At 44.9% G+C, this 10,397-nt stretch overlaps 1 protein-coding gene across 1 annotated transcript in view; it reads left to right on the forward strand.

Moving 5' to 3' along the window:
- The window catches only part of VPS53 (VPS53 subunit of GARP complex), a 138,518-nt gene extending 128,326 nt beyond the window's left edge, over window positions 1-10,192 (forward strand). Inside the window, exons 20-22 of the mRNA XM_059379440.1 lie at window positions 4,857-4,994; window positions 6,747-6,851; window positions 7,370-10,192. Coding sequence (XP_059235423.1) covers window positions 4,857-4,994; window positions 6,747-6,851; window positions 7,370-7,540 — 414 coding nt within the window. The 3' untranslated portion in view covers window positions 7,541-10,192. The remainder of the gene's footprint in view (window positions 1-4,856; window positions 4,995-6,746; window positions 6,852-7,369) is intronic.
- The last annotated feature ends 205 nt before the right edge of the window (window positions 10,193-10,397 follow it).

Here is a 10,397-nt window from a genome sequence, read left to right on the forward strand (position 1 = left end):
AGGAAAACGTTACTGGATTTCCCCCAAAGTGCTTTTATTTGTACTCTTACGACAAGTGTGAATTTCATTGCACCATATCCATGCCAACATTTGGTAGTATCAACCGTTTTACTTTTGTCTCTCTGATGATCATGAAATGGTATATAGCTTGTAGCTTTTCATTTACTGGATCACTAATAACGTTGAGTATCATTTCAGATGCCTTGTGAGCACTTAAGTTTCTGCTTTTGTGAATTACCTGTTCAAATCTTTGCCCCACTGTTGGTGTTATTACTGTTGAGGTTTTGCTGGCCTTTTTTATTGTTGCTGCTTTGTAGGAATTGTTATGTATTTTGAATATTATTCCTTTACCAATATCGCAGATACCCTTTTCTGATTTGTGTTTTTCCTTTGCTTCTGTATCTTTTGATCTAGCCTTATTTTAAGGTAATAGATTTTTTTATCTGTCCTGTTTCCCATTCTTCTCTATCTATAAGTAAGAAGAAGAATCTGTTTTCTTCTGAAAGTTGTTCTTATCATATCTAGGTTTTTAATCTACCTGGGATTTAACATGCTTATTCTTCAGAGGCATTCTTGCTCCCTCGGAGCAAGTGCAGCGATCATTTCTAGTGGGCTCTGATAAGTGTTCTGATGCTGGGTTCCTCGTGTAGGCCTCAAGCAGTCTAACCTCATCTCTCCTATGCATGCTTAGTACTTTAGTTTAATTTAATTTTTTAAAATACTTGTTGGGCACATGGGTGGCTCAGTGGGTTAAATATCTGCCTTTGGCGCAGGTCGTGACCTCGGGGTCCTGGGATCGAGTTCCGCATCGGGCTTTCTGCTCAGTGGGGAGCCTGCATCCCTCTCTTTCTTCCTCCTCTCTCTGCCTACTTGTGATCTCTCTCTCTCCCTCTCTGTCAAATAAATAAAATCTTTTTAAAAAATAAATAAAAGATTTTTTTATTTGCTCATTTGAAAGAGAGAGAGAAATGGAGACAGCACAAGCTGGGGAAGAGGGAGAAGCAGACTACCTGCTGAGCTGGGAACCTGATATGGGGCTCTGTCCCAGGACTTGGAGATCATGATCTGAGCCAAAGGCAGATGCTTAACCATCTGAGCCACCCAGGCACCTAGCTTAGGTATTTGACTGTAAGCCCAAGGCCTTTTCAAAAAAAACAGATACTAGGAGAGTTAAGAATTTTCATCTCTGAAAACCAAGAAGAGCCCCAAATGCCCTAATAGTTGAATGACTGGCAGTTTGACTAGCCACACTACCACATGGCATTCTTCTTTCCTCCATGTAGCTTCCTCGCCAGCTTTTTTTTTTTTTAATTGAGGCTTTAAATTTTTTTCAGACCAGTTTAAGGCTCACAGGAAAATTGAAGGGCAGGAACAGAGTGTTCGCATATGCCTCCCTACCCCACAAAAGCTTAGCCTCTCACCCATTAGCAATAGCCTGCCCCAGATTGCTACATTTGTTCCAACTGCTGCACCTAAGATGACATACTGTTACCACTCAGAGTCTGTAATTTATGTTACGGTTCACTCTTAGTGTTACATTCTGTAGGTTCAGTGTATAGTGACATGTATCCATCATTATGCTGTCATACAGAGAAATTTCACTGCCCTAAAAATCCTCTGTGCTCCACCCATCCATCCCACTACCACCCCCAGTTCCTGGCCACCGCAGATATTTGTTCTTTTTCCATAGTTTTGCCTTTTCTAGAATATAATGTAGTTGTAATCACACAGGGTTCTTTCACTTAGTAGTAGGCATTTAAGGTTCCTCCATGTCTTTTCATGGCTTAAAGCTCATTTCTGCATAGTTTTGAAATTCAATATTCCATTACCACAGTTTATTCAGCTACTAAAGGACATCCTGGTTGCTTTCGAATTTGGGCAATTATGAATAAACCTGTTAGAAACATTTGTGTAGGGGTGCCTGGGTGACTCAGTCGGTTAAGCGGCTGCCTTCGGCTCAGGTGATGATCCCGGGGTCCTAGGATCGAGCCTGGCATTGGGCTCTCTGCTCAGCAGGGAGCTTGCTTCTCCCTCTCTGCCTGCTGTGCCCCCTGCATCTCTGTCAAATAAATAAAATCTTTTTTTTTAATGTAAAAAAAAAAAAGTTTCACTGTCAGAGCAATGGTGGCAGTAGGATTGTCACCCTCTGCCACCTTTGGTGGGTATGTGATTCTCTTCTCCTAAACTGTTGGAACAGGCCAGAGTGTATATGCCCTTTGAGGCTTCAGCCATTTCCCTGCCACCTGGTTGCCAACAGTGCAGCTGCTTAGCAGTGCATGTGGAATCATCAGGAAACAGTGTGAACTCAAAGCCAACACTGTTCCACAGCATGTATCTGGGCGGCAGGAAACAGAGATACAGTGTCCTGTTCACCTCATCATCTGGCGCATCTGTCCATCATGTGACACACCTTCATCAGCAAGTTAATTCAATCTCTAGAGCTTTGATTTTGTCATCTATAAAATGGGAACAATAAATGCCCATTGGGGAGGCTCTTGTAAAAATTAAATGAAACGAAACATCCCAGTCATCTCTCCTGACACTTGGTATGCAATCAGGAAAGTTAATATTCTTCTGAACAGTTGGCATCCCAGAGAACGGAAGGAAAGAAGGAACAAAGGAACAAAGGAAGGAAAAGGCAGATTGTTACCAAGATACTGATGTTTAAATTTGGTTTCTCTCCTACATCCTCACTAACATCAGAGAAATTAAAAATACAGCAATACTGGGCCACCTGGCTGGCTCAGTCGGTGAAGTGTGCAGGTCTTGAGCTCAGGATCATGAGTCTGAGCCCCAGGTTAAGCATAGAGCTTACTTAAAAAAAATTAGGGGTGCCTGGGTGCCTCAGTCCGTTAAGCATCTGCCTTCAGCTCAGGTCATGATCTCAGGTTCCTGGGATCGAGCCCTGCATCAGGCTCCCTGCTCACCTGGAAGCCCCCTCTCCCCCTGCTTGTGTTCCCTCCCTCTCTCTTTCTCTCTCTCTCAAATAAATAAATATATACAATCTTTTAAAACAAAATTTATATATATATCAAGTTACCATTTTTTGCCTGTTGAATAAGCAAGAATTTTATGATCATCTTAAGGGCTGATGAGGAAGGGTGTAGCCTGCACTCCTGCCAGATATGTGAATAGGTGCACATTCCATTTGAAAAGCAGTTCAAGATCTGTATCAAGAACCTTACAATGTCCTTATCCTTTGATCTGTCCTAAAGACTCTCCTAAGGAAATGCCTTTGATAGACCTAGAATTAGTATATACAAAGTTGTTCCCCACAGCATTCATTGGTTATAATAATAAAAATCTAAGAGTGCCTAGGTGGCTCAGTCAGTTGTGTCCAACTCTTTTTTTTTTTCTTAAGATTTTTAAAATTTATTTGACAGAGATCACAAGTAGGCAGAGAGTCAGGCAGAGAGAGGAGGAAGCAGGCTCCCCGCTGAGCAGAAAGCCCAATGTGGGGCTTGATCCCAGGACCCTGAGATCATGACCTGAGCCGAAGGCAGAGGCTTTAACCCACTGAGCCACCCACACACCCCTGTGTCCATCTCTTGATTTCAGCTCGGTGGTGGGATCAAGCTCTACATCGAGCTCTACAGTCAGTGCAGAGTCTGCTTGTCCCTCTCTCTTCCTCCCCATGCTCGTTCTCTCTCTGTCTCTAAAATAAATAAATAAAATCTTAAAAATAAATAAGTAAAGTTATATACACACACACCATAGAGTATAAGTAGCCATTAAAAATAATTTTTAACGGGCGCCTGGGTAGCTCAGTCATTAAGCATCTGCCTTCAGCTCAGGTCATTATCTCGGGGTCCTGGGATGGAGTCCCACATCGGGCTTCCTCCTCGGTGGGGATAGTGCTTCTTCCTCTACCCCTCCCTCTGCTCATGATCTCTCTCTCTCTGTGTCTCTCACTCTTTCAGATAAATAAAACCTTCAAAAAAGAATAATTTTTAAGACTGCCAAGATGGGAAAATAAAATACAAAAAAACTCCGTATATTAACTGGGAAAACCAGGTTATAAAACTGTATATATACTATGATTCTAATATAAAACTGTGTATATACTATGATTCTAACTTAGTGGGGGGGGCGGTGTTTTTATTTATTTATTTTAAAGTAGACTCCATGCCCACCGTGGAACCCAGCATGGGGCTTGAACTCACAACACAGAGATCAAGAGTCAGATGCTTTACTGACTGAGCCACCCAGGCACCCCTCTAGTTTAGTTTTGTTTAATTTTTTTTTTTTTTTTTTTTTTTTTTTTTGACAGAGAGAGACACAGCAAGAAAGGGAACACAGGCAGGGGGAACGGGAGAGGGAGAAGCAGGCCTCCCACCAAGCAGGGAACCTGATGCAGGGCTCAATCAGGACTCCAGGATCATGACCTGAGCTGAAGGCAGACACTCAATAACTGAGCCACCCAGGCGTCCCTCTAGTTTAGTTTTATCTACACATACATAGACCAGCAGGAATTCTACTACATATTTTCTCTAGCTTTATTGAGATATAACTGACCTACAACACTGTGTAAGTATAAAAGTATAGGGTGTTGATTTCGTACATTTATATATTGCAAAATGATTACCACTGCAGCATTAGCTAACCCCTCCATCCTGTCACGTAATTCCATTTCCTTTTTGTGGTAAGAACATTGAAGATCTACTCTCTTACCAGCTTTCAAAGGGATATACCACATTTAACTGTGTCTCCCTTGTTTTTTCCTGGGCAGTAGGAGTTGTAAAGAAAGTTTTTATTTTCAAAATTCTCTCCAATGCATTACATTTAAAATCAGGAAACTGTTACTAATCAGCATAGGTATACTAAGTGTTGTGTAATATGCTGCTTCATTCCCACAGCTGTTGCTGGACACCCATTCCCTGAAGATGGTCCTGCTTGATCTACCTTCCATTGGCTCACAGGTGGTGAGGAAAGCACCTGCCAGTTACACCAAGATTGTTGTGAAAGGCATGACCCGCGCAGAAATGATACTCAAGGTGGGGCTTATGTCTTCCTCAGGGTTTCTGTTAAAAGGGGTTGGTTATCTGGTGGCTTATTCCAAGTAGTACTGGTTTTGAAAGTACAGGTTAGGGTCTGTCCCTATCAGTCCCAAGGGATTGTCCACATTCCTTAGCTGGACTAGATTTTGACCTCATTAGATACTGTTGAAAGTCAATAGACAGAGTTACTCAGGTGATCAGTAATTCTTTCTGACAAATGAATTTTTTGTTGTAAAGGGATTCTCTTGTAGTAGGATTTGGCCAAGATTGGAAATCAGGTGGGTTGTCACCATGAATCAGTGTCTCAGCCAAGGATCTCTTTGCTTCTCAGCAGGACTTTCCGGCCCAGGTATCAGTTACTCCCTTCTCCATAAACCTCTTCAGCTTTCTGTATTCTACGACTTTACAGGAACTCTAAACAGATGTTTCAGGGACTGAATCTAATCAGCAAATGGGCTCTCTAAAGCCCCATGTAACAAATTATTATATGTGGGTGATGATGTTGCAAATGTCTGAAGCCTTGAGCACCTGCATCTGATTTTCACCTGCCCTTGTTGAGAAGTGGGGTGAGGGGCTCTCGGAGGAGAGGGGAAGCCTGGAGAACAAATGAAACCATCATGAAATGTTCCTAAAAGAGCAGGGCTTGCAGGCTGGTCAGGTCTGTCTCCCAAACAGAATGACTCTCAAATGATGGCAGGAGTGGAAGGTAGCTATGGCACCTGAGATGTCCGTGGGACCAGGTGAGGTTCTGGCCTTAGGAAGTCAGAAGCAGCCTCGTTGGTTCCCCCCCACAGCTGGTTTACCCACTGGAGAGGAGAGCTCAAAGCTTGGGAGCTATCTGCAGGGAATGTCTGAGTGAACTGGTCCTTGCCCCTCTGTGGTCCATTCTCAGGAGTTCACAACAAAACCAGTCCACGGCAGGAAGAAAATCAGACACGACATTCCAAAACCAAAGAGGAATGAATTTGAGGCTCTCAATACCATTAGTTTTTTTCTGTTTGTGTATTAATCAATAGTTTAAATGAATATAGTTAAATGAAGTTCAGAGTTTAAGTCTTGAAGAGTGAGGCAGCTTTGGGATTTTTGTCTTTTTGTCCTCATTCACTTAGATTTTTTTTTTTTTAAAGATTTTATTTATGACAGAAAGAGGTCGTGAGATAGGGAACACAAGCATGGGGGAGCTAGAGAAGGAGAAACAGGAACCTGATGTGGGGCTCGATCCCAGGACCCTTGGATCATGACCTGAACCAAAGGCTGACACTTAATGAGTAAGACACCCAGCTGTCTTAACCTAATGACTAAGACACACCAGGTGCCCTATAACTCACTTAGCTTTATGACTTTTGCGACCCATCCCTCAGGGATGAGGTGCCTTGGGACAGAAGGAGCAGGTATCATGAACCCCTGTCTCAAAACAGGAGACTCCAACACGGTGTTTCGCAGAATGGTCCCAATATGTAAAAATCGCCTGGGAACCAGCCCGGGCCTTCTGAGCTAAAGTCTTCAGGAGGGGGACATAGGAATCTGTACTCAAAAAGCAATCAAAAGGTGATACTTGTGATTTAGCAAATTTTAAAAACCATGCTGTCACTGAATTTGGAGATGAAATACAGCATTGGGACATTTCTGAGCTCAGGATTGCTGTCACTTAAGGAGATCTTGCAGAATCCATTTCAGGTCAGCTTGCAATTAGGGAAAAAATGATCATCTGCCTTCCAGTCATGACTTCCTGTCTCTCTCCCCTGGTAGGTAGTGATGGCTCCTCATGAACCATTGGTGGTGTTTGTTGACAACTACATCAAACTGCTTACGGACTGCAACACAGAAACCTTCCAGAAGATACTGGACATGAAGGTCAGTTCAGTGAGTTGTTCTGTCCACACTCGCACATCCTTGTCACACTCTGGTTCTTAACTGGGGTGGGGAGGGGAGAAGGTTGGGACATGGGGTCCTGGGTAGCTCTCTCAAAGTGCCTCTGCCTGACCCCATGCTGCAAACCAGATTCTAAGAAGTGTTCTGGGGAGAAAGCTCCCGGGCCAAATAAATTCCTGATGGTGCTGGTACCTCCGTGCCCCTTTGAGGACCATGGCACCGTGGAGGCTGGGAGCAGAAGGAATGCAGTGGGGAAGGAGTAGTACCCTTCCGCACTCTGTCCCTTCTCTCTTGACCCCTTCTTTTGCTCCTATTATCTGTTTTTCCTTCCTCTGCTTTTCTCCCGGGCTGCTCCTGGCCTGGGCTGGTAACTGCCCTCAATAAAGTGTTCATCGTACACCTGGAGTAATTACACCATTTGCACAATCCACTGCTGCGCTTTCCCCCCAGGCCTTTCTGGGGCCAGATTTCATGATTATCCTCCTTTGTCTTTCAATCAGGGGCTGAAGAGAAGCGAGCAGAGCAGCATGCTGGAGCTTCTACGCCAGAGGCTCCCCACTCCACCTTCAGGTCCAGAAGGCTCCAGCTCCCTGTCCTTACTGGCCCCAACACCAGAACAGGAGTCCTCGCGTATCCGCAAACTAGAGAAACTGATTAAAAAGAGACTGTAGGAGCTGACACAGGGCACTTTTGTCCCCTGGCCTGTGATGCTCAGCAACCCCCCCACCTCTCCTGTGCTCCCCCTGACTCTCGGATCATCTGTCTTGAAACTTCCTGAGACATACGGGTTGTTAATGAGTCTTGCCCATGACCTGTCTTAATCTGCGTCCTGATCAAGAAGCCAAGCAAGGGCAGGGTGAAGAAAAGCCTCCTTAGTTGATCCCAGATTCCTACAGCAGAGGCGGCGGTGGGCAAAAGGACCCCACAGTCCACTTGTGTTCCTGGGCTGCTTTCAAACCATCCCGTTGTCACCGGTCTAGCTCCCCAACCTCTGCAGTCAGATCCGTCTGGCTTGTGGCCCCGTCTCCCGTGCCTGTGCAGGCAGCTTGGGTGAGAAAACCTGGATCCCACCCTTTCCTCCGTCTGCTGCTGTTTGAGGTTACCTCTGCAGCCAAGCCCTAAGACTTGTCCTCTCTGCTCTGTGGGCTTGGCTCTGGAGGAGGTGGCAGAATACAGGTGGAGGACATTGGCCTTGCTTTATGAAGGCAGTGGAGGCAGGAGCACTCTTCCTCATAGGTCCATTTTCCTGGTACATAATTGTCATGACTGGGCCAGTGCGTTCTTCTCATTTCTCCATAACCAACAGTCCCCTGTCTGTATACGTCTAAGGAGAAATTCCCACTGTGTGTCTCACCTGGGAAGATTCTATGTGTTCTCTGTGCTGTAGGGCTCCTTGCTTGGGGCTGGGGATAGACCTGTATCTGTCCACTCACTGCATGATGTAAGCAGATTATTTTCTCCATATCTTTATCCCCACCCTACTCCTGACTTCTAGGGAAGGGATGGCCTTCTGTGAAGAGAAACTAGGACGTTTTCCTAGAAAAACTTGTCCTAGGCTTTCTCCTCAGATGAAGCTGTGGGACAGTGCAGGAGGCCTGAGCCCTTTAATCCCCTTCCTGCCCATTTATTTTCAAACCCAAATTATTTCCAGAATGATCTGAAACAACAAAAGCAATATGAAGTGCCAGAGTGACCTATGACTTTATTACTATCGGGAAAGAACGCAGGTCCATGGATACCTTAGGAACAGAATGTTGGCCTTAAACACCTGCTCAGAGCCTGCCCCAGCCCTCTAGAAAGGGGCCAATGGGCCCATCTACAAATGGCACCACCACTTGGGCCATCTGTCATCAACCTGGGGAGCCGGGGAAGCCGGCAGGCTCCACATGGTTCTTGTCACTCTCCGTGTTTATCGATGCATACTTCTCTTTTCAGTTCATTCCTGAAGAGTCATTTTCTGGACATCTCCATAACGCATTGAGATGTCAAGCTGATGTTTTCCCCCAGTTGGTGGTCACAGCCAGGGAAGTTGCTTTCTTGATTTATTACATTGTCAGGAATCTCCACGGAGCCAGCAGATGTCAGGAGGAGTTATGTTAAATGCCTCATTGAAGGGGTCTGAATGCTGCATATGCGTCCTCTAAAGACAGCGTGTTTCTCAGCTGGGGATACGTGTCAGAATCATGCGGGGCCCTTTTTACACCTACAGTTGCCTGGAGATTCTGAATGAGTATGTTTGGAGTAGGGCCTGGCATAGAAGTAATTATAATGTTTACCCTTTTGTTAAAAACCACTGCAATAAAATTAGACACTGTACCCATTCCACACCCCCCACCTGCTTTCTCTAAGTTAAAAAAAAAAAAAAAAAAAAAAACTTTGAAGCCACTTTATGTGGGTAAAATAAATATGGACCATTTATTACTGAAAAAGAGCTGCTGTTCTTATTATGGACAGACTTCCTGCTGGCTGGCTTAGAGGGGCCCAGGCTGGAGAAAGTTCCGTTTGGATCATAACAGTGAGACAGGAACCACAATGGCTAGAGTGTTTTGACCTCCAAGTTCAGTTCTGGAATTGAAATTGTCACCACTCCCTTTCCTTTCTTAAGGAACAAAGAACTAGTACCTAGGACTTTGCCTGCCCCCACCCCGCCCCGAAAAAGGTGTCTGGTCTCTCATGCCTAGGATGGCTCTTCGGTGCAGATCAAACAGGACTGAGAGCAGACTGCCAAAGACCAGGGTGACAGTTGTGAGGCCAACGGGGCGAGCAAGCAGGTCTGCAGCTGCTGCCTGATGTGAGGCTGTTACGCCGCTCCTGGATTGCTGCTGGACAAGGAAACCTGGTTCCCTATTTGCGGAATGCTAGGGAAAAATGCCAAAAGGTCACAGCTGGAAATGTAATTCCTCTCCCTAGGAAGAGAAATCTCAAAAAAAAAAAAAAAAATACTAACTTGCTGACGGTAAACCCAGTGTTTCACACTTTTTGTCTACTCTAAGTCAGATTTCTAAAAATAAAATCATTAGAACTGCATTGGGCCCCTTAAACAATAGCCTTAGAAACATGGCCGCATGAAAAGCTGGAATGCAGAAAGAGTCCGTGTTGCACTGTATATAGCAAATCCGAATTTCCAGTCTCATTCTAGGATTTATCAAAATAGATAGCCTGTCAGACCCTCAAAGTTGCATACCTTTGGGAGGTATCAGTTTCCTTAAAATAAAGAGACTGCGTTTTGTGTAAATATCTTTCATCTCCCCCATCTGGAAGTGATTTCTTGGTGCATATTGGAGCATGAAGTACTACAGTTAATTAAACATTACTGGATGTCATTTGCTAGGGTGTATTTCCTCACTGTTGACAGAAAACAGAACGGACAATAGAAAGGAATCAGGAAGCCGGTGAGCCATGGGCCCCCCGCAGTGTTTCCCCTGCGCCCCTGTTCCCTGCCTAAGACAGGCCCCTTCCCTGACCACCGAAGGGACCAGTGCCTGAAGACAGCCCGTCTCATCAGCAGGGTCCTAGCATGTCCAGGCT

Source organism: Mustela nigripes, chromosome 16 (assembly GCF_022355385.1).
Source record: "Mustela nigripes isolate SB6536 chromosome 16, MUSNIG.SB6536, whole genome shotgun sequence".
In the NCBI taxonomy this organism is placed as follows: Eukaryota; Metazoa; Chordata; class Mammalia; order Carnivora; family Mustelidae; genus Mustela; species Mustela nigripes.